Source organism: Boleophthalmus pectinirostris, unplaced genomic scaffold (genome assembly GCF_026225935.1).
Source record: "Boleophthalmus pectinirostris isolate CB_2022bp ecotype Guang Dong unplaced genomic scaffold, ASM2622593v1 HiC_scaffold_21, whole genome shotgun sequence".
In the NCBI taxonomy this organism is placed as follows: domain Eukaryota; kingdom Metazoa; phylum Chordata; class Actinopteri; order Gobiiformes; family Gobiidae; genus Boleophthalmus; species Boleophthalmus pectinirostris.
In genome coordinates, this window is record NW_026571175.1 from 29,182,321 (window position 1) to 29,206,245 (window position 23,925).

General features: G+C 37.9%; 1 protein-coding gene across 1 annotated transcript in view; it reads left to right on the plus strand.

Annotated features, from left to right (window-relative positions):
- Positions 1-15,106, plus strand: part of erf (Ets2 repressor factor) — a 115,209-nt gene extending 100,103 nt beyond the window's left edge. Inside the window, exons 4-6 of the mRNA XM_055157218.1 lie at positions 1,041-1,903; positions 6,199-6,658; positions 8,201-15,106. Of these exons, the coding sequence (XP_055013193.1) occupies positions 1,041-1,903; positions 6,199-6,658; positions 8,201-8,418 (1,541 nt within the window). The 3' untranslated portion in view covers positions 8,419-15,106. The remainder of the gene's footprint in view (positions 1-1,040; positions 1,904-6,198; positions 6,659-8,200) is intronic.
- Positions 15,107-23,925: the final 8,819 nt, after the last annotated feature.

Genomic DNA, 23,925 nt, shown 5'->3' on the forward strand with positions numbered 1-23,925 from the left:
TATTGCTACGTATTAAGAAGTTTTTATGACCATTTTTATATTTTTTGTTATCATAATACAATGTGGTGTGTAAGCTTTTCCCTAAATAATTTCCCTAGTGGATCAATAAAGTCTGTCCAAGTCTAAGTCTAGAAAGTACTGCTTAAGGTAATTTGGGCCATTTCACCAGCCAGAGTTTAAACATGCTTGCTCTAAACTGGTATTAAACTTAGACTCAGTGCTGTTATTCAGTAAATAACTGTGAACTGATACTCTGCATATCCCAGGAGAAGTGTTGGTGTATGGAAAAGTTTGGTCATAGATCTAGATCACACTGAGTTTGCACGAATTGTCGAATGCAGTTAAGATTATAATAGGCTCTAGTCACGCTTACCGGAAGATGTTACCAGAAGTTCATACGTAATTTCACTTCAGCCTAAACCCCTTTGGTCATAGTTTTGTGTGAATCATGTACTTAATGGCCTGTTACAAACATTTAAGAACATGACCGAAGAAAATGAACTACTACTACTACGACTACGGTTGGAAACAAGCGGATGGCGACTTCCGGACACTGGGCATGTGATAAAATCCTGGATTCAACAGCAGCAGCATCACAACTTGTCAAACGTGACGTGACTCTAATCGTATCTTCACTTCTGCTGGTTGTAACTGTTGATCTGCCGAACATAACAGAACGCTACAGTGACATCTTTTTTTTTCCAAGTTAGACAAATTATAATACACAAATTAATTTCTAAAAGGAAAAAAGAAAGAATACAATGACATCTAGATGAAGAAAACTGAGCCATTTTCTCAAGTTTTCCCAGATTTTGTTACTATCACCAACAGCACCCAAAGGAAGTCGTCATCCGCATGTTTCCGAACGTTTTCCGGTTTTGTGACGTAAGCGTGAATAGAGCTGATAATATGTCCCCTGCAAAAAAGAAGTGAATTATTTTGATAAACAACATAAAAACACTTGAAAATATAAAGTTTCAGCAACATGTGAAACTACGATAACAGTAAACATATTCTAACCTGTTTTATTTTTTCTCCAGGTCGAGGTGTCCCCCAAAGCGCACCTCCCGTCCCCTCCGGAGGCACCCACTTCCGCTTCCCGCCCTCCACCCCCTCAGACGTGCTCTCGTCCAGCGAAGAGCTGCGCAGCCCGGGCATGTACAGCGCAGTCAGCCGGCGCATGGCACGGGGGTCTGTGAGCGACTGCAGCGACGGCACCTCCACCAACTCCGAGCTGGAGGAGGCCGGGGCGGAGGAGCGGGGCGGCGGGGGTCCAGATCGCGCGTACCGAGGCCTGCTCCCGCCGCGCCTCCCTCACGATTCTCTCTTCAGAGTCTTCGGAGGAGGACCTGGAGGACTGGCCAGACCGACCCCGCGAGTCCACCCCGATCCGCTGTCTCCCTTCCCGGTCTCGCCTCTCCCCGGGCCGGGTCTCCTGCCTCCGCTGTCCCCCGCGATGTCCATGACCCCGACGCCCCATCTCCCCTTCACCCCGTCCCCCTCCCTGCCCTCCCCGCTCATGGGCTCCCACTTTTCATTCAACGCGGAAGATATGAATCATTACCTGCAAGCGCATAATCAGTCCGTGTACAACTACCACCTGAGCCCGCGCGCTTTCCTGCCCTACCCCAACATCATAGTCCCCCAGCCCCACAGACCCACCCCGGACAAGCCCTCCCTCCTCCACGGACCGCCCCTGGGCCTGTCTCACTCCCTGGGGCAGCAGATCGGGGCGACCGACGAGTTTAAGTTCAAGCTGCAGCCCCCGCCTCTCGGGAGAAAGCACAGGGAAACAGGAAGTACCCCGGCTGCTTCCTCCTCCTCATCATCGTTGTCTGGGTTTTCAGGGTCCAGCCAGACTCTGAGTAACCCCAGCCTGTCTGTGGGACCACCCAAGATCAAGGTGAGGAAGTGAAGCTCAAAAAACGCTCAAATGGGTCATAAGATAAACTAATATCAGTGATTTTATTTAATATTTACAGAAGATTAACCAATCCACTTTAGTTGTATGGCACATTTTAGAAACATGACAGTTTTCCTATGAGCTCTTGTATAAAGCTGGGATTTTATTTTATTACTTATCTTTAGGGATGTAACAATAACCTAAGTATCGTCAAAGTTCTCACAATATTATCATGGACCATCACAATATATCGAATTACAAGTCACTTTGCTTAAATTAAGAGTTATGGTGTAATAGCTTAAAAAAAAAAAGACAGGGGGAACTACATAGACCATGATCCTTTGCTCCCTTTCAGTGCAGACTACATGAAGAAATAACAGTTCTAAGCACCTTTAAGTGTAAATTTTTTGGGCTTAAGTCTTAAGTCAAGGCATTTTAAGAGGAAAAGGTAGCATCTTAGCCTCCGCTAAAAATCACAATAAATATCGTACTGTGAGATGTGTATCGTGAAAATATCATACCAAGAGATTTGGATATTAGTTTAATTTATTTATTTTGCACATATAACATGACAATAAAAAGAAACACACGAGATAAAAAGTAGGTGCCGGAAGAGGCAAAAAACCAAATAGGGCTTTAACATTATCATTGTGCATAAAAATGTATATATATATAGAGAGAGAGAGAAAAATGACATTTAAACACCATGGATTAAATTCTTTTGATTCAAACATGGATAAAACACAATGAAACATCCACCATTGAAAGATTATCAAACATTCGCACAAAATATCAAACATTTCCTCAACCCCTTTTTAAACAACACCTCTGAACTGCCATCACTAACCAGATGTGAAAACTGGCTCCAGAATTTACAGCCTCTGTATCGTCCGCAAAACTGAGCTCTTGATGTGACAAATTTTGGAACATGAAAATTATGAATTTGACGAGTTTTGTAGCTATGAATCTCTGCATTGGTTTTAAAATAAAATATTGTTACATCCCTAATCGTGAGACTTCCCACCAAATCATGAGCTTTCCTACGATACCGCAATAAATTTCAAACCGTGACGATATCGTTTCGTGCGACTTGGATATCGCTACACTCCTACTTATCTATTTTATTTTGACTTATGTTATTAGATTCTTTTTTCAGACCAAGAGTTTGTTTTCATACCTGACATTTTCGACTGCTTGTTTATTTTAACTTCACACCAAACTCTTGCTGTCTTTTTTGCTACTTATTTAGAATTCATTATTACCATTTATATTTTTTGCTCTTTGTTATTATATTATATTATATTATATTGTGATGCGTGAGCTACTGTGTCTGAATAATTTCCCTTGTGGATCAATAAAGTTTGTCTGAAAGTTTCCAAAGTGCTGCACAGGCAAATTAAGAGAATAAATAAAAAGAGTAAATCATATTTAAAAACTTTAAATAAAAGTATTCAAATTATGAACTGAATACAATCAAATAAAAATGTAATAACTTTATTTAAAATGGCCAATTGTGATTTTGGTAATAAACTTAAAAAGGTGCTTCATCATCTGCTCGTCTCTATGGAGATGTAACACAAATCTGTCCTTTAACCTTGTGGAGACAGATTTATTTAATGCTGTACTTTGGAACATTCAGGGCAAAGCTATAACATCCCCATAGCGACAATAAGTTGGAGGACCCTTCACCAGAAATGTTACATAGTGTACCTGATTTTAATCTAAGTTTATTGCAACTGATACTAGGGCTGGGTATCATTAAGAAGTTGCCGATACGATACATACCTCGATACATAGGCCACGATACGATACATAACTCGATACATACATACCTCGATACATAGGCCACGATACGATACATACCTCGATACATAGGCCACGATACGATACATACCTCGATACATAGGCCACGATACGATACATACTCGATACATAGGCCACGATACGATACGATACACGATACGATACATAGGCCACGATACGATACATACCTCGATACATAGGCCACGATACGATACATACCTCGATACATAGGCCACGATACGATACATACCTCGATACATAGGCCACGATACGATACATATCTTGATACAGTGAGCTTTCAATTCAATATGATATATTTCAAATCGATTTAATACAGTTCAATAGAAATAAAGGCTAAATCATGGCTGTGATAATGAAAGTCTGTCTTAAACCTCTTTTTGTGCAAAGTTCATATGAAACACAAACATTTTATTCATCAAAACAGTGAAAATGTCAAATGTGTTGCATAAAAAAGTTTCCTCCCTCTAAACAAGCAACAAAACTGCAGCTCTAACAAAATAATTTAGTAAAATATAACAAAAAGTACTCTTGGCGATATATCGATACAGCAGCCCACAATATCGATACTGTGTCATCACATTAAGCTATACGATATATTGATTTTTCAATATTTTTGCAAACCCCTAACTGATACACACATTAGAATGAAAATCTACTTTATTATCGTTTGTGTTAGACATATTTAAAAAACAACAACAACAACCTTCTGCATTTTAAAGCTGCATTGTGCAACTTTTCTGATTAATGGTCTGTCATTCGCTCTTCATCAAGATGTTCCACAGTAGAGATTAAAGTCTGTCTTAAAGGCGACAACTATAGGCCACTTTATAGGTCAGATCTGTGGAGATGCAACCCTATTCACAGAGAGAATTGTTTTTTTGACCAATATAAACACCCGTAATGAATAAATGTTAAGATAGAGGTGTTTAATGTCATACTGTGGAACATTCCAGACAAGCAGGTGACGGACCCCCCACCAGCAAAGTTGCGCAATGCACCTTTTAATTGATTCTTTTTTACAAGTCAACTTTTATTTAACCTATAAAATAACATTTTATAGAAGTTTTCCATTTCCAGAAAGCTTCCTTTTGTGCGTGTTTTAGTGCATTGGACTCAAACTTAAAGAGACACATTTTTTTCTTTTAACACTTGAACGTCTCACACTAGAAAAACAACACTTTACACTTTCAATTTTAACGACATGTTTGCACTGCTGTCTTCAAACTTAAACGTATATTATGTAACTCTTCTGGTGGAGTTTCCGTTGCCTCTTCGTCTCCACGGAGATGTTGCTTTACCTCCATGGAAAGAAAAAACTGACTCTAACAAGCAGAGTTACATGTCAGATCTGTGGAGAGGCGACCAGTGCTTATATTTTTAAGCAACAAAAACACCTGTGATTGAATAAATGCGAGATTTTAGTTGATTAACGCTACTGTGGAACATTTCAGGCAAAGCAATAGCATCTTAGACTTACTTAGACAAACTTTATTGATCCACAAGGGAAATTATTTGGACACAGTAACTCACACATCGCAATATAATATAATAATAATAACAGAGTAAAAAATATAAATGGTAATAAATTGTAAATAAGTAGCAAAAAAAGAGCAAGAGAGGCATATTTATAGAAATGTATTTGTACAAGTCAAAGAAAATAGAAAAATAAGTACCATATTTTTCCGACTATAAATCGCACCGGATTATAAGGAGCATTAAGCAAAACAATCGGACGACACTTAAGACTGATACTTTAGCCTGGGCGTCCACGATCCATCGGCAGATCGTGGCATTATTGTTGAATTTGTATTATGAATGTGAATGTGGGTGGATAATTTAGGTTTGTTTGTTTTTTTCCTACAAGGACGACTCAAATCTACATTGAGTAATAATGTGTTTAATGCAGCTTTGCGCACATTTGTTTACGCTTTACAGAATTGAAACTTAAAACCACATGGCTAAAGCGCTGAAAAAACAGCTCTTTATTGTGCGCTGATGCGGTTCAGCTTCTGTTATGTCTGAATATGAGTGTTCTTTCTGTGACAGAGGATATGCTGCTGATCGTAGCCATAATGCTCTGACAATCCATCAAGCGGTGCATCTTTTTTATCTGACCAAAGTCGTACTAAAACATTTTGACAGATTTTTGAGCGCTGTGTATCACATAAAATCTTTTCAAGGTCAGTAAACACAACCAGAATTAATACGTAAGGCGCACTAAAGATTTTTGAGAAAATTAAAGGATTTTAAGTGCGCCTTATAGTCCGAAAAATACGGTAATAAAATATAAAATCTCAGCTATTTACAAAAGGTCATAGGAAGGCAGTGGAAAAAGAAAATCAGATGACAGACCTTTGACCATAAAAGTTACACCATGCACCTTTAAATGTTTATATTTGAAATGATAAAGCTAAAACACAAGTCCAAAATGTAGAGTTTCTATATTCATCCTGCGCTCTGGTGTTTCTCAGGTGGAGCGGATCTCGGACGTGGAGTCAGACGAGGAGGTGGAGGTGACTGACATCAGCGAGGAGGACGACGACATGAATCACCACAACGACGGGGGGGAGGACGACGACGACGAGGGCGACATCTTCACACCTCTGTCTCGCCACCGCTTCCTCCATCACCACGGCAACGGGACAGCCGGAAGGTTCCTCGGTCGCCACGGCAGCAACGGGACCACGAGGACCGGCACCCCGCCTCCGCCGCCCGCTCCTCCGGCGGACGATGACGACGACGAGGATGTGTTCAAGACCCCCGCCACACCTCCCCCCGGGACCATGCCGTTCCCCCTGCTCAGCCTGAAAGCAGAGCCGGGGCAAAGCAACAGCGCCCCCATCAGCCCTGGAGGAACGCGCTGCATCCCGCTCAAACTGAGGTTCAAGCGACGCTGGAGCGAAGACCAAAAGACCGAGGTGGACGGTCGAGGTGGGTAGAGTCATTTTGAGAACTGTATTTTTGCCACTGCATTTAATAATAGTTAAAATATTTTTGTAACTATTCCTTGGACTGATGAGATGGTCCCTGTGGTAAGTATTTGTCATAATTTTACATCAGTCAAGTGATTTATGAAAAATACAGGAAGAAGCACAGAGTTCTAAAATGGAATACACTAGAGCTGCTCGATTATGGAAAAAATCATTATCACGATTATTTGGTCAATATTGAAATCACAATTATGCAGACGATTATTTTTTAGTTACTCAATTCCTTTATTCAGCATTTCTCTCTCTCAAAAAAAAAAACACTTTGTTATTGATAATATACACAACTCTTTCAAATTGAAAATAAAGGCTACATATATGAACCTTAGAGCAGTTTTGCGATGTACAAAACATAAAATAAATAAAATATACTTTGAACATGAAATAAAGCATAGAAAAACATAAATGTATCTAAAATAAACTATATATCCAGCTGTTACAATTTCAATATTAAAAATTAAAATAAATATACTTACAGCATTTATATAAAAAATATCCCAAAATAAACTTTGTTAAGCCTTAAATTGTTTCAACTCGATTATGAGTTTTTAGATCGTTTGACACACAAATCGAAATCGTGATCAAAATTTGATCAGTTGCACAGCCTTAGAATACACGTATACAATTTACACACAAGGAAGGCATTTTTCTGACAATTTAAACATTGATTTAACAAAATAAAGATTATAATTAATCTGTAGTTGTCAAATTGTATGTGTAATTTAGACAGTTTTGGCATTTGTTAACGTTATGGTTGCTAGGTCACAAACTTCTTCGTGTGTCATATCTGCTGCCCGTGTCCAACCACGTTAACTTGTAATCTTCACCAAAATGACAACTAGAAAAGACCAGGCTTTTTTTTTTTTTTTTTTGTAAAATCTTAAACAGATCTGCTCACATCACATATGCGTTTTCGTCACATACATCACCACCAAACCACCCAATCCAATTCCACACACTTTTGCGTCACCGTATCTACGCAGATTTCCTCCAGAAAACGCTTGTCTAAACGCAGAATAAAAAGTAAAGACGGGACACCACTTTTGCGTCATCACATGTTTCCAAACGTCTTATTGATTTGTGACGTAAGCCTGAATAGAGACTATTGCTCTTTAATTTGGTATTGTTTAGAATACAGTTACTTTCCTAAAAACAAAGGAATGCATTGTCAGGGCAGCCGTGGTGTCTTAAAAGTCTTAAAAAGGTCTTAAATTTCATGTTCCTAAACTAAGGCCTTAAAAAAGTCTTGTTAGATTCTAGATATAGTAGTTGGTTGGTCATTATTAGAATTGAATCTGGTGTTTTTCACCTGCATAATGGGTGTGATGTTGGTCTTAATTTTGATTTAAGTGATCTAAAAAAGGTCTTTAAAAAGTCTTAAATTTGGGGTAGTTAAACCTGGGGATACCCTGATTATGAGAATTTACCTTTTACAGCGAAACTGACTGAAATGTAAATATATCAAATTCATTTCTACCTCTTCCAGATGGTGAGAGGGACGGCGAGGCAGAGGATAAGAAAGTGCGCGCCGACGGAGAGGAGGGCATGGAGGAGGATCAGAGGGCGGCAGAGGAGGAGCCTGTGCCCGCACGAGGAGCAGTCATCCTGGGCTTGACTCTCCCGCCTCCCCCTGCCCAGCGCCGGGGCAGCTCAGAGCTCCAGAGGGCAACTGCTCAACTATCCCTGGAAAACCCGACCTGCTGAGACCTGGTGACGCATAGATACGAAAGACCTACCGGCTTCTTGTTGACGCAGACCATAGACGGCGAGATCGTAGCAAGTTTTAGCCAATCACAATCCACAATTACAAGTAAAGTTATAGTGTATTTTTGTATATTAATAGTGGCTTCTTAATGAGCATATAGCAGACCAAGCATCTATTTTTACTTGTTAATAATTTTTATAACCATATTTTATCCCAAAGTTTGTAAAATGAGCCGTAAAGTGGGCATTTTTACCAGATAAATCACTATTAAATCTACCCTTTTTGCTATTAAACATCAGGATGCAAGGGTATTTTATTCCGCTTAAACAGGCAATTTCCAAAGCACAATTTGTATATATAAAGTAAAAAATATTATGTACACTCCCCCTTCATGATGACGGCATTAAAAAATTCTTAAAAATGCATATTAGAGTTTCAGTATTAGCGTTAGTTTTGGAGTTTGTCAGTGTTTGAATCCTGGCCTGTTCTGTCAACAAGCGGCTCCGAGTTTTTGTGATCTATGTGGAGAAAGCGAACCAGTGCCTGCATCGCCTCCGAAACAACGGATACAATTAAAGAAAAACTATAAATCAACTTGCAAAAACACACAAAAACAGAAAAGGCAAACTACACCGGCCCTTCTCCGTCAGTGAAGACTTGTAAAGAGCTTTGGGATTCATTCACACTGCCTTTTTTCGAAGTCTGCCGGTGCCAGTTTAGGCTGCCAGGCTCTTACATCTCACCATGTGCCCAGAATATGTTTTAGCACGATCTCCTGGCAGCGAGCGAGCATTGTTACTAAAATACCAATCGCTTTGTTTGGACGACGTGTACAGCGCAAATTGTCACCACCGAGGCGCCTCTTTGCTTTGATTTCCACTTTGTTTAATGCTCAAAATCCTGCTTAAAGGGCCCGTGTTACGCTATTTTCTGATCTGTGTTCTAGCATTGTTTCCTCGTCAAAAACAGACCCGGAGTTGTGTTTCGTTTCGTTCGCTCACGTTTAACACGCAAATCCTGCATATTTAGGAGTTCTTCTCTCAACCTAGAAACTCCACACACCTTCTCTAGAATAATTTGGATGATTTAAACCCAGAAATCGCCAATCTCCACTGAACTAGAGATAAAAAGTAGCTGTTAAGTTTGTAATTTTGAGTTTCAGATGTAGTCAGACTAATAATTAGGGCTGGATATCATTAAGAATTTGCCGATATGATACATACCTAGATACATAGGCCACGATACGATACATATCACGATACGGAGCGCTTTCGGTTCAATAAGGTATATTTCAAGGCAAGTTTATTTGTATAGCACAATTCGTACACAAAGTCATTCTAAGTGCTTTACAGATCAAGAAATACATTAAAATCACAATAAAAACAAATCAGAACATAAATAATCATAGTAAAATTAAAGATTGAAATTAAAAGAGAGAGAGAGAGACATTTCAAATCAATTCGATACAGTTCAGTAAAAAAGAGAAAAGCTAAATCATGGCTGTGATGCTAAAAATCTTTGTTAAGTCACTTTTTGTGCAAAGTTAATATGAAAATTTTTTATCATTTTAATCATCAAAACTGAAAATGTCGTATGTGTTGCGTAGATGGTTTTCTTTCCACTAAACAAGAAGCAAAACTGTAGCGCTGTAACAAAATAATTTAGTTAAATATACCAAAAAGTACTCGGTATGGCGATATATCGATACAGCAGCTCACAATAACAATCCTGTATCATCACATTAAATTATACAATATACCGATATTTCCGATATTTTGATATTTTTGCACACACCTACTAATAATGCAGGATTACTCAAACGTGTGAATGAAAATAAACACAACTCCAGGTTTCTTTTTGACGAGGAAACAACATTATAAGCTCACAAGAGTCAATTTTGTGTAATATAGGACCAAAATCTTGCTTAAAAGGCACACTGTGTAACTTTTTTTGATTGTCTCCATGGAGATGTTTTTGCTTTGCCTGAAATGTTTCATAGTATGGCATTAGACTCTGTTCAATCACAAGGCTTATGTGGTATGACTAAGGAAACACGCATTTTTGCCGTAAGTTGGATTGCCTTTCCACAGATCAGACCTGTAAACTTGAAGTAATGTTGCCAGCTACTTGTCTACATGATTATTTCAATGCCATACCCTGGAACATTCCCGGTGTAGCAATAAAATCTACATCGAGATGGCCAGAAATGTTACATAGCGCGTCTTTCTTCATCCGTTTTTTATTGGCCCATTTATAGAAGTGCCTGCCTTCTCACGCAGTCAATTTTATCATCTGCCGAACTTGTAATTTCTTTCCTGGAAATATCTGAAAGACTCTCTCAAGTGAGACAAAATGATCCTATCTTCTCACCCACACTACATTGTACAAAGAGACATTAAAAGCAGCCGTGTTTGTACAAAGATGAAGTCGGAACTTTGAAATACTGACATTTGTTAACCAGCGAATGGACTTAAAGTTGCTATATTGTACAGATAATCAAATGTTTTGCTCGTGGAGAGGGCGCGAAACACAACAGGAGGCTCGAAATTAGGAAGAGGAAAACTGCCAAGACTGCTATTAGTCCTTGTTTGAACTGTCACAGATCCAGCGAGGAGGAGTGAATACAACCCAACGCAGAAGACACCGCTCATTCCCTTTTGTTTAGCTTAAAAGACGCTAAAACCGTGCCTCTTTTTGACTTGCACCCTCGGTATGTATTAATATTATTATTATTATTCTTAAGGGCATTTGCGGTGATGTATTTTGTTTTTTTTTCGTTCGTATATATATCATATCGAGATGCGAAATTTCTCTGGAGCATTGTAAAACGAATGTTGAGCATCGAGGTTAACTCAGGCGAAACCTTTACTGAGAAGAATCGACTTATTTTTATGTGTTATTTTACAAAAGAAACCCCATTTTAAGCATATATATATATTAAAAAAATGGTGCCTTTTTAAACGCCAATGCTTTCTCTAGTTACCCCCCTGCAAAGTTCACACTACAGCCGTCATGCCTTCAGTCTTTTATAAGAAAACCTACAGAATTACACTTATATATTTTCTTCAAATATATATAGAAGTCAAATGTTATATTTCAGTACGGATTTGATACAAGAAATCAGGAAGATGCTATTTTTAATGGTAAAGATTTGTAAATATTATAACGGGCATATTATAAGCAGTATCTCCTGCCTTAGTATTTCACCCTAGCCTTCTTATTCTTGAGCTATCTTTATGTAAAATAATGATCTCTTCAGGGGAACATCTACGAAAATCTTGGGTCAAAATTGTACCTTTTTTTTTTTTTTTGCTTTGGTGGGTTGACATTGGTCCAAAGACAGTGCCAGTAAACATTTTTATTATCAAGTCTTTTCTTTCTTTGCACTTGCTTTGTACTGCGATTTTGGATTTTCGCCCTGTTGTAAAACTATTCACTGTTTTGACCCAAATATAGGAGGGATGCTGCAACAAAGTGACATTTTATGATGATTTTTTTAATGGAATCAAACGCGTTAAAGGTTCCTTCTCTCATGCTTTGCCAAGGAGGTTTCGCAATTTGGCGTTAAAATGATCTATCTCCATGGCAACAAGCAGATAACGCCACTATAAACACCTAAAATTTAAAAGATAAGACCAGAAAGATAAGTTTAATGTCACACTGTGGAACATTCCTGGCAAAATGACAACCCTATCTCGAAGAAGACAACATTTATAACCTGTTTTAACTTTTGGTTCTATGGATATGTTGTTTCTATGCCTAAAATGTTCCACAGTATAGCATTAAACAGATCTACCTTGCATTTATTCAATTACAGGTGGTTTTATAGCTCAAAAATACCTTGGAAAAACAGGAATTCTGACTGTGAGCGGGGTTGTCTCTCCACAGATCTGACCTGTAACGTGATCTGGTTTGGTCTCCATGACGATAGAAAGGTTTAATGCCATTCTGTAATCAACATCTCCAAAAATGCAACTACAAAAGATCCATAGTAAATGATAAACTACGAACTCCACATCGCCTATAACCGTCTTTTTTCAAGTTAATCCTCTTTCTCTGCTGTTTAAAGTCATAATGAGTAGATAGAACCAGAAAAGTTACACAATGCAGCTTTAAAGTATCTAACTTGGATCAACCGTGAACTCTAAATCACCTATAACCATCTTTATTCAGGCGTATCCTCTCCTCTGCAGTTTGAAAACGTAATAACTAGATACAGCGCACTGGAAATTACGTCAGAAAAACCTCATTGCGGGATAGGGAGACGGGGACTTACCATAACTACCGCTCTGGTCTGTGCAAGTGGAAATCTGATCCTAGATTTGTGCCATAGACATACATCATTTAGCAGAGGCCTCCCCACTCCCGGCTTATTCACAATCAGAAACCACAGTCCAAGTCATTATTATATTTAACCTTTTTCACAGTTATTAAAACTTTCCATGGTTTATTGCGAGGGCCTTGTCACTTTAAGCCCTTTATTTGACTTTAGTTAATTCAGAAATATTATAAATTACAATAATCTGTACAATTTGGATAATTTTGTTCAAATTTTTAACCTAACCAGCCAGTATCATTATAGAAGTGACTTTATGAACTTTTTATATACGAAACTGCTATATTTTGAGTAGAAATAAGAGTAATAATGCAGTTTATATGGTCTATTTCACTGCTAATAACTTTATAATTGTTTAATTTGTATTTTTTTACTCAACAACTGCAGAATTTATTAATACAAAACATCCAAACAGTTATTTTTAGTCCATCACCTAATTTCTGAAACTGCTTCCTATAATTCACGTCATAATTAAGTCGGCCTATAGTTTCTCACTCCTATCAGCTTTTTCTCTTAAAGGTGCACTGTGTAGCTTTTCTGGTGGGCAGTCTGTTACCACGGAGACACTGTTCCTTTGCCTGAAATGTCCCACAGTGTAGCATTAAACTATCTCACATGGATTGATTCATATACAGGTTTTTTGTTTGTTCGTTTGCTACAAAAACCTTGAAGAACACGCGTTAATGCTTTGAGCAGGGTCGCCTCTCCGTAGATCTGACCTGTCACTATGGAGTTTAATGCTGTAGTGTGGAACATTCTAGGCAAGGCAAGGGCAGCGTAGCATTAAACTATCACACATGGATGGATTCACATACGGGTTTTTTGTTTGTTCGTTTGCTACAAAAACGTTGAAAAACACGTGTAAATACTACGAGCAGGGTCGCCTCTCCGCAGATCTGACCTGTCACTAGGCTGTCTCCATGGAAATATGAGTTTAATGCTATACTGTGGAACATTCTAGGCAAGGGAAGTTTATTTATATAGCAGAATTCATACACAGAAAGTAATTCAAAGTGTTTTCTAGGCAAAGCGATGACATCTCCACGGAAACAACTCCATTTTCTTTCCATAAAAGGTGCACTGTGTAGCTTTTCTGGGAGGCAGTATGTTACCACGGAGACGCTGATCCTTTGCCTGAAATGTCCCACAACGTAGCATTAAACTATCTCGCACGGATGGATTCACATACGGGTTATTTTGTTTGTTCGTTTGCTACAAAAACGTTGAAAAACACGTGTAAATACTACGAGCAGGGTCGCCTCTCCGCAGATCTGACCTGTCACTAGGCTGTCTCCATGGAAATATGAGTTTAATGCTATACTGTGGAACATTCTAAGCAAGGCAAGTTTATTTGTGTAGCAGAATTCATACACAAAGTAAATCAAAATGTTTTCTAGGCAAAGTGATAACATTTCTATGGAAACATCTCAATTTTCTCTCCAGAAAAGTTACATAATACATCTTTAAATTGGAAACAACATGCATTAGGGATGTAAGAAAAAATCTATTTAGTGATATATCGTGATACTTCATTGCACAATACTCAAATCGGTTGAAAACTGAATTCAAAATCGATTTTTTAAATAATAATTTTCACTAAACTCATGATTTAAAAAGGTAATAAATTATTTTTCATGAAGGTGTAGTTGAAAATATAAGTTATGATAAATTGCAATATATCATCCATTGTTTTATAAATATCGCGATATATTGAATCGTGACTTGTATATCGTAAGTATCGTATCGTCAGAAGGCAATGCACACCCCTAATTTGTATACCATTTTCTAATATAAATATAATATAAATGTTCCAAACTCCAATTTTAATTCAATTCATGGTCTAAAATGTCACTTTGTCCCAGTTGCGCCCTCTCATTGTATTTCTGTATACTTTTCAAACATATTACTGTTACTATATTGTAATTATTATATTAACTTTTGGATTATTTTGTACGCAGCCTCTCCTCCGTGACATCTTTTCGTATCGTTTCTTTTCAGTTTTGCACTCATTGACCCATTTAAGTTCTTGCTTCGTGTATTTTTTAACCTGATTTTATAACATTTATGGATAAGAGGAGGGTCATATTTCCCCGTTATGTTAAATACAAGGGGAGAGCAGTTGTTGTTTTAATTTTTTGGTATTGTGTATATATATTTTTTCATTTTTTGGAGGATTCTGTATGAAAAGCCTTGTACTGTTATACTGTTTATTAATATCCATTGTATTTTTTGAATTGTCTTCTTTGGGTTGTGTCTTCGTTGGGACCTCCTGTTCTTTTATTTCTCTTCTCTCTGTTCATCTACATTTGTAATTACACAATAATCAGGGTTCATTAAAAAGGTAAACGTTTTCTGTGTGTGTTGTGTTTTATTGCTACAGATATTCACTTTTGCTTTCACAGGTCACTTATAATTCGGGAAATAATATCTTGGAAGGCGCATTGTGCAACTGTTTTCCGCTTGTCTCCATGGAGATTTTGTCTGGAATGTCCCGGTATGGCTTTAAACGTTAGCCTGATTCATCATCTGACCTCGCAGCGTTAGGATTCGTTCACTCGATGGTAGGCGGGTGCTTTTTTTTATTTAACCAATCGCTGCTATTTGGTTGTGACGTATGTAATGCCTCAAATCCCTTAGGAAGAAGGGCAATAACGTCTTTTCTCTTGATAAAATTCACCAAACATTCTCTTTGTTCTGGCTTTAAATCCTCGATCTTGGGAATCGTTGCCAACACAGAATGTATGTCTTCATCTACATCAGACATGCCAGACTAAGGCTCAGGGGCCAAATTTGGACGACGAGATCATATCAAATATGTATTAGAGCTGGCCCGCCGGTTACAGATAGGCTTTAGAAACATTATTTAAAATTGTATTATTATTTTATATTTTGCTTGTTCTGGATTCAATGTTAAAGCAAAACTATTATTAAACATTTATTTTAATAAGAGAAGGTTTAACATTACACATCTCAGAAGAAGAGAAAACATGCAGATGTTGATGATTGTTTTTCAATAAATATTTAGTTTGGCCCACGACTTGGTCCCAGTTTTTAATTTTAGCCCTCTGTGAATTTGAGTTTGACACCCCTGGTCTACATCCATCTCGACCTCTTTGTTCACTGTTGTGCTGTTCCACAAAAGGGACCCAGACAGGTGCTTGAGTTTGACGTCAAGGCTTCACAGCTCTTCACTGATTGGCCAGTGCCCAGACTCGCACTTCTGAGGTTCTTGCAAGTGTATTCCTATTCCTGATCTAGTCACTGGAGAAAAATGAGAAACTAGGTGTCACCAGCCTGGCTAATTAAACGTATCTATCTTGCGTTTACTCAATAACATGGGTTTTTATGTCTTAAAAGCTTGAATTCTTACTGTGAGTGGGCTCGCCTCTCCGCAGATCTGACATGTAACTTGACTCTGTAACATCACCTGCCGTCTCCGCAAAGATAAATGAGCGTAATGCCATACTGTGGAACATTCTAGGCAACTTCTCCATGGACAGAAGCAGGTGACGTCACAATATTTTATTTAATATTTTTGTAGCACCATAAAGTTTGAGTGAAAGAGGGTAGAATAATATATAACTTAAATAACTCATACTCTGTGATGGGAATACTTTTAAAATGTAGTTACAGAATACTGAATACCTGCATTAAAATGTATTTTGTAACGTATTCTGATACATGGTCCAATCAGAGTACTGTATTCTGATAATTTTTAGATCAAGTTTCCGTTTAAATCATAGTGCAAAAACAACTTTCTTTATTTGACTGTTTGTTACACAATTATTTATTGCTAATTGGAAAAGGAGAAATCACACATGTCTCACTGGAAGAACTGTGTTTTCAGATTTTCTCAGTAATAATGTGCAGTTTGAAGCCTAAATTGTGTGATTAACAGTGTTGGGGAGTAACAGATTACATGTACTGGAGTTACGTAATCAGAGTACAAATTATGAGTAACTGTATTCAGTTACAGTTACTGTTTCAATGAGTGGTAATTGGATTACAGTTACTTTGTTGAAATAAGTGGATTACACGGTGGTATTTTCCTGTTTTTACCCCACCCCCCACCCCATCCCCTGTAATTTCACTCATTGCCAGACACTATACCAGGTCTAAACCAGGTATAAAAACAGGTCTAAACTACGTCTAAAACCAGGTCTAAAACCAGGTCTAAAACCAGGTCTAAACCAGGTCTAAACCAGGTCTAAACCAGGTCTAAAACCAGGTCTAAACCAGGTCTAAACCAGGTCTAAACCAGGACTAAAACCAGGTCTAAAACCAGGACTAAAACCAGGTCTAAAACCAGGACAAAAATTCTTATGTGAAGATATCCTAGTCTTTGCTTCTCTACAGCAAATTAAGTAATCCAAAGTATTCAGATTATGTTACTCACCTTCAGTAATTTAATGGATTACGTTACAAACTACATTTTGAGGTATGTAATCTGTAATCTGTAGGGGAATACATTTTAAAAGTAACCTTCCCAACACTGGTGATTAAATACTGTTATGTATTCCTTTGATTTTAGGAAATATATCTGAATACCTCCAAATGAAAGAGTAACAGCACAGGAATACAGTTACTCAAAATGACCATCCTGAATATTTATTTTTAGTACATATATTCAGTTACTTCACAACACTGCTCATACTACATAAATACCGTACATGTCTTAAAATTGGTTCCTTGAAGTGCAGAGAGGACATTATCGTAGTAAAAACACAGTGGAGCACTTCCTGTATGAGCTCTATTCACACTTGCGTCATGAAACTGGAAGACATTTGGAAACATGCGGATGACGACTTCCTCCGGGCTCTGTTTGCGATAAAAACTGAGAAAATGGACCCGTTTTCTTCATCTAGATGTCACTGTATTTTTTTCTTTTTCCTTTTATAAATTGCCTGTTAGTTTGTGTATTATAATTTGTCTAACTTTAAAAAAAAAAACAAAAGATGTAATTGTAGTGTTCAGTTATGTTTGGCAGATAAACAGTTACACCCAACTGCCTGTAAGAAGTAGTTGTAATAGTAGTCGTTCTTGTTGTTGTTGTTTTAGTAGTATTAGTAGGAGTAGTTATAGGAGTAGTTGTAATAGTAGTAGTAGTAGGAGTAGTAGGAGTAGTAGTAGGAGTAGAGGAGGAGTAGGAGGAGTAGTAGGAGTAGAAGTAGGAGGAGTAGAAGTAGGAGTAGTAGTAGTAGAGTAGTAGTAGTAGTAGTAGTAGGAGGAGTAGAAGTAGGAGGTAGGAGGAGTAGAAGTAGGAGGAGTAGTAGGAGGAGTAGAGGAGTAGGAGTAGTAGTAGTAGTAGAAGAAGTAGTAGGAGTAGTAGTAGTTGTTGTAGTAGGAGAGTAGTAGTAGGAGTAGTAGAGTTGTAGTAGAGGAGTAGTAGGAGGAGTTGTAGAGTTGTAGGAGTTGTAGTAGTAGTAGTAGTAGAGTAGTAGAGGAGTAGGAGGAGTAGTAGTAGAAGAAGTAGTAGGAGTAGTAGTAGTAGTTGTAGTAGTAGGAGGAGTAGGAGGAGTAGTAGGAGTTGCAGTAGTAGTAGTAGAAGTAGAAGAAGTAGTAGTAGTAGGAGTAGGAGTAGTAGTAGGAGTAGTAGTAGAAGAAGTAGAAGTATTAGGAGTAGTAGTTGTAGTAGGAGTAGTAGTAGTAGTAGTAATAGTAGTAGTAGTAGTAGTAGTAGTAGGAGTAGTTGTAATAGGAGTAGGAGTAGTTGTAAGTAGTAGTAGTAGTAGTAGTAGCTGTAGTAGGAGTAGTTGTAGTAGTAGTTGTAATTGTTGTAGTTGTTGTAGTTGTTGTAGTAGTAGTTGTAGTAGTAGTAGTAGTTGTAGTAGTAGTAGTAGTAGTTAGTAGTAGTAGTAGTAGTAGTAGTAGTAGTAGTAGTTGTTGTAGTAGTAGTTGTAGTATTAGTAGTAGTTGTTGTTTTAGTAGTAGTTTTATTCAGTCATTTTGTTGCACTACAAAACAAAACATAGACTACAATCCCATAGATCATGACTGAAAGGGTTTAGGCTGAAGTAAAAAGTACTTACAATGCCTAACCCTATTCAACAATGACAGAATTCCAAAAAGAAAGCAGCGTATGAACAGCAAGCTTTCTTATTTGAAGTGCAAAAAGTAGTTGTTTTTCTTATTTTAAGTGTAGCAAGATGTATGTTCATATTTAAGTACAAAGTCTTATTCCAGTGGCAGATCATTTTACTTGCCAAGTGAAATTGACTCAAATCATGACAAAACTTTCTGAATTCAAGTCGTCTTAACTGAACTAGATTTAGATTTTTGCAGTGTATATGCAGGAGACAAACTATAAATTAAAACAAACTAAAGTGAATGCATAATTAATTCATTCCAGAGTCCTACAGCTTTCAAAACATAACGCTTTTTACCCTTTTTTTTACAGTTTACTTCTACAGTGTTAGACTTAAAAAAAAAAAATCATCACTCAGGTTGTTTCATTTAACCCCCTAACAAAAATACAATCACTTTTTTCGTAGTTCTTAGTTCAAATCGACATTGAAGACGCAATAAGAGTCTGGTCCCCCATGAAAAGTTTTGGCAGGTTGTGAAGACGCTGCTGCTGAATCCATGGTTTTATCACATGCCCATTGTCGGGAACTACACCGGAAATATCAGGGAGACTCACCAGAGCACAAAAAGATAAAGCAGAACAGGAAAACCTAAAATCCGCCATATCAGAGCACTGTAAAAGGACAAACCACATTATGGATCGGGACAGGGCTCGGGTCATTGGATCAGAAAACAACAAGTTCAAACGCTGGATCAAGGAGGCCACTTGAAATCAGGAAACGAGGCACGGGCAGCATGAACCGTGATGACGGAGCGTTCCTCCTTTCACACACCTGGGACACCCTCCTCCAGAGAACACCGGGCGACGGGAGGCGTGGTCAGTCTGAGCGACCTGCCAGGTCCATCAGGCTGACCACGCCTACAGGAAGTAACAACAGCTGATATACGACACGTCACCACCAACATCGGGGACAGTTCTGAAGATGGCTCGCAGCTAGCAGCCGAAACATGTCAACAAGGTACAAATACACTTTACTGCATTGTCTTTAAAAAGAACCCAAGAAGTTACACCGGAAGTCGTCATTCGCATGTTTCTGAACGTCTTCCAGTAAGCGTGAATAGAACCGATTGCCACATGACATCCTTGAGTTTTTGCATCTCTTGGTCTATCAATGCATTTAGTTTTCATTAGAGATGTAACGATATCCAAATCACTTTGTACGATATTATCACGATATGCATTTCATGGTACGATATTTACTGTGATATTTTGAAGAGGCTTAAATAACTGTAGATACGACACTTTTTTGCTTTTAAAATACCTTGACAAGACTTTGTTGTGTCATATATTTCTTCATATTGTCTGTGCTGAAATGAATCATGGGATATGTAGTTCCATATGTTTATTAGCTGTTGCTGCTAGGAATGTAACAATATCCAAATCTCTCGGTTCGATATTATCACGATATGCTTCTCACGGTACGATATTTATTGCGATATTTTGGAGAGGCTGATATAATTGTGGATAGGACACGTTTCTGCTTTTAAAATGCCCTGACAAGATTTTGGTGTGAATTATTTCCGTCATAATCCCAAGAATTCAAGTAAAAAACGTATTTCTTCATGTTGTCTGCTCTGAAATGAATCATGGGATATGTAGTTCTCTATGTTTTATAAGCTGCTGCTACTGTAAAACCATGAATTTAAGCAAAGGAACTTGTAATTCGATATATTGTGACAGCTCTTGATATTATTGTGAGACTTTTGACGCTACGATATCATGATATTTTGGTTATTGTTACATCCCTAGTAATTAATTAACAAAGAATAAATTTAGAGTGAACCTTAGAGTGAACTACATTACCTCATTATTTGTTTTTAAACCATTTGAACTTGTTTTATTGCAGCTTTCAGATAAGAGATTTCCAAACTGTGCGTGGGCCTTTTCGCCTCTGACCTCAGTATTTTATCTTGTACTAGACTTTGCTTAGCTGCCACTGACATTTGTTGATATTAAAGTGTTGAGAGGACATTATCTCTCACTACATTATCTCTATCACTATCTTCTGTTAGTTTCAGGGCACCATTGCATTTAAATCATTTCAAAGAGTTGTACAGAGAGTCACAGGTGGGACCAAGTCGTTGTTTTGCAAGTCTCAAGTAAGTCTCAAGTCTTTGACCTCAAGTCCGAGTCAAGTCCCAAGTCAAATACAGGCAAGTCCAAGTCGAATCTGGAGTTGCTCGCCCATAAGTCCAAGTCAGGTCAAGTCGTCTGCTTTGAGCTTCAGGTCATTTCAAGTCTTTAAACCAAAGTACCGAATATAGCTTAGATTTTTGCAATTTATATGAATTTTAAACTAAATTGTACTTAAAAATCATAGTATATTTATATATGAGTATTTATGGAGTATGTGGGAGTTGTAAAAATATTGATTTTTCCTTTTCCTTTTTAAATGTCTTGACAAAGTCTTCGTGGGAATCATTACATCAGAACAGAAAGAATTCAGATTTAAAAGTACCCCTCAAGTCTTCTCAAGTCCGAGTCAAGTCCCAAGTCACTGACGTTCATGTCCAAGTCGAGTCCCAAATTTACTCCATTTTATCAAGGGTCAAGTCCTAAAAATAGTGACTCAAGTCTTAGACTCACTTGAGCCTAAGACTTGCAAGTCCCCACCTCTGCAGAGAGTTCCTTTCAGAAAGCAATTAATCTGACTTTATTTTAAGAAATCTACATTTGTGTAAATAAAATTAGCCAAAAAAACATCTCATTATATACAAGACTACTAATAATTTAAAGGTGCATTGTGTAACTTTTCTGGTGGAAGATCTGTCAAACGCTTTTCTCCATGGAGATGTTATTGCTTTGTCTCTAATGTTTCACAGTATGGCATTAAACCTTTCTATAATCATCGAGACCAAATCAGACTATGTTACAGGTCAGATCTGTGGAGAAGCAACTCCGCTCACACTCACAGGGTTCCCATGGTCACAGAAATCCTGGAAAAGTCATGGAATTTTGTAAACTCAATGAAAGTTTTAGAAAGGTCATGGAATTTTAGTATGTTTTTCACACAACTACAGCGTTCTGTTAAGTTCTCATTAGGCTATTATGATTATTTCTGAACGCCTTTTGTTTAAACGAGATGACAATAAATGCACTGACAGTATTTTCAATGTTAAAAAACATAATACCAAACCATAAGGTGAGTGGAAAGGGTTAACATTTCATATTTAGCCCTAAAAGTCTGATCAATTCTACACATGTTCACAAAATTCACTTTAGTCATGGAAAAGTTTTGAAATTTTGTCAGTGAAAAAGAGTGGGACCCCTACACTCAGAATATTTGCTTTTCTAGGTATTTTTGAGCTATAAAACCACATGTAATTGAACGTAAGGTAGAGCTGTTTAATGCCATACTGTGGAACATTCCAGGCAGAGTAATGACACATCCGTAGAAACAAGCAGGTGACGGAGCACCAACCAAAAAGTTACACAGTGAACCTTTAAAACAAACTGTAAAAGCATTAAATAAAGTTGAAGAGCTGCTCTATAAACCACTCCGGGTTGTGGCTCCCCCGTCTGTCCAGAAACGGTATTACAGCTTCATCCTGAGCTTCACTTTTTTTTTTTTTTTTTTTTTTTTTTCTAATAATAAAGTCATCTCACCTGTTAAACTTTAATGGCGTTACTTTTTTTTTATTTTTATTTTTATTTTTGTTGTAATAATTTAATTTCCATGCTGTACAGAGTAAACAACCGCAATTCCGGGTGACGTGAAAGCAGCCGAGCTATTCAGAAAAGGTAAATTGCAGCTTCTTTTGTTAAATATTTTAAACCTTTATACATACACATATTGCACAAATTACCCCCCAATAATATACTCTGCCTGTTGTTTTATTTATATTTCCACGGAAAGGGGGGAAAAAATACAAGGCTAATACTAACATGCTAATACTTGACTGTTTTGAATGGGCCACCTTAGTTTTATTTCATCTGTGGAATTGTAAGGAAATTATGTTTAGGCCTATAGTTTACACTCAGTAAAGTTTTGCGGCAATATTTATACTTTCAAACTTTTTTTTTTCTATCTAAATAAACTCAGACTATTCCCAAAGTACATAATAGAAACTGTAACCTGCTTGTATTTTCTGTTTTTGATTTAATGCAAATTTATATCCGTGTTATAATTCTGTCACCTCCTCAGAAATGTGTTTTGTTTCATTCACACATCTTTGAATAATCCTGGTTTATGCCTTCTCAAACATCAAAATGCTCTGTTTCCCCTTGTGACGTCATGCAGTGGTAGTTTTCAGTATACTTTTTACTTTTTGCTTTTGTAGAGACAGAAACAGAGAACAAGAATCCACGTGTGTCATTCGTTCATCCGTTTTTCAAAATAAAATCAAAAATAAGAAAATGACATAACAGCTGTTTTCTTCATTATTTGTCTCCAAAACCAAAATGAACAAACAGGCAACGATTTTTTTCAGTTTTCGATTTTGTGTTTAAATGAGAAATGGAAAAAACGGCCGTTTCCCTTTTGTGTTTCTGGTCCCGGTCTGGTCCTGGTCTCGGTCTCAGTCCCAGTCTGGGCCCGGTCTCAGTCCGGGTCTCAATCCTGGTCTCAGTCGCGGTCTGGTCCTGGTCTCAGTTCTGGTCTGGTTCCAGTCTCAGTCCTGGTCTCAGTCCTTGTCCTGGTCCCGGTCTGGTACTGATCTCAGTCCCGGACTTATTCCTGGTCTGATCCTGGTCTGGTCCTTGTCTGGTCCTGGTCTGGTCCCGATCTTAGTCCCGGTCCCTGTCTGATCCGGGTCTCAGTCCTGGTCTCGGTCCTGGTCTCAATCCTAGTCTCAGTCTCGGCCTCAGTCCTGGTCTGGTCCTGGTTTGGTCCTGGTTTGGTCTTGGTCTCAGTTCTGATTACCCAACAGTGTACGTGGGCACACCTCCAGGCCCATTCCGACACTCAGTCCTGATTCAGTCCTGGTTTAGTCCTGGTTAAGTCCTGGTTCAGTCTGTAAGCGGTGCAAAAGTCCGGCATCGCAGTTGTAAGTCACAGAAACACAAAATCGAAAACGGAAAAAACAAAAAACAGAATCATTATCCTTTTTTTTTTTTTTTTTAAATTGGTTTTGGAGACAAATAATG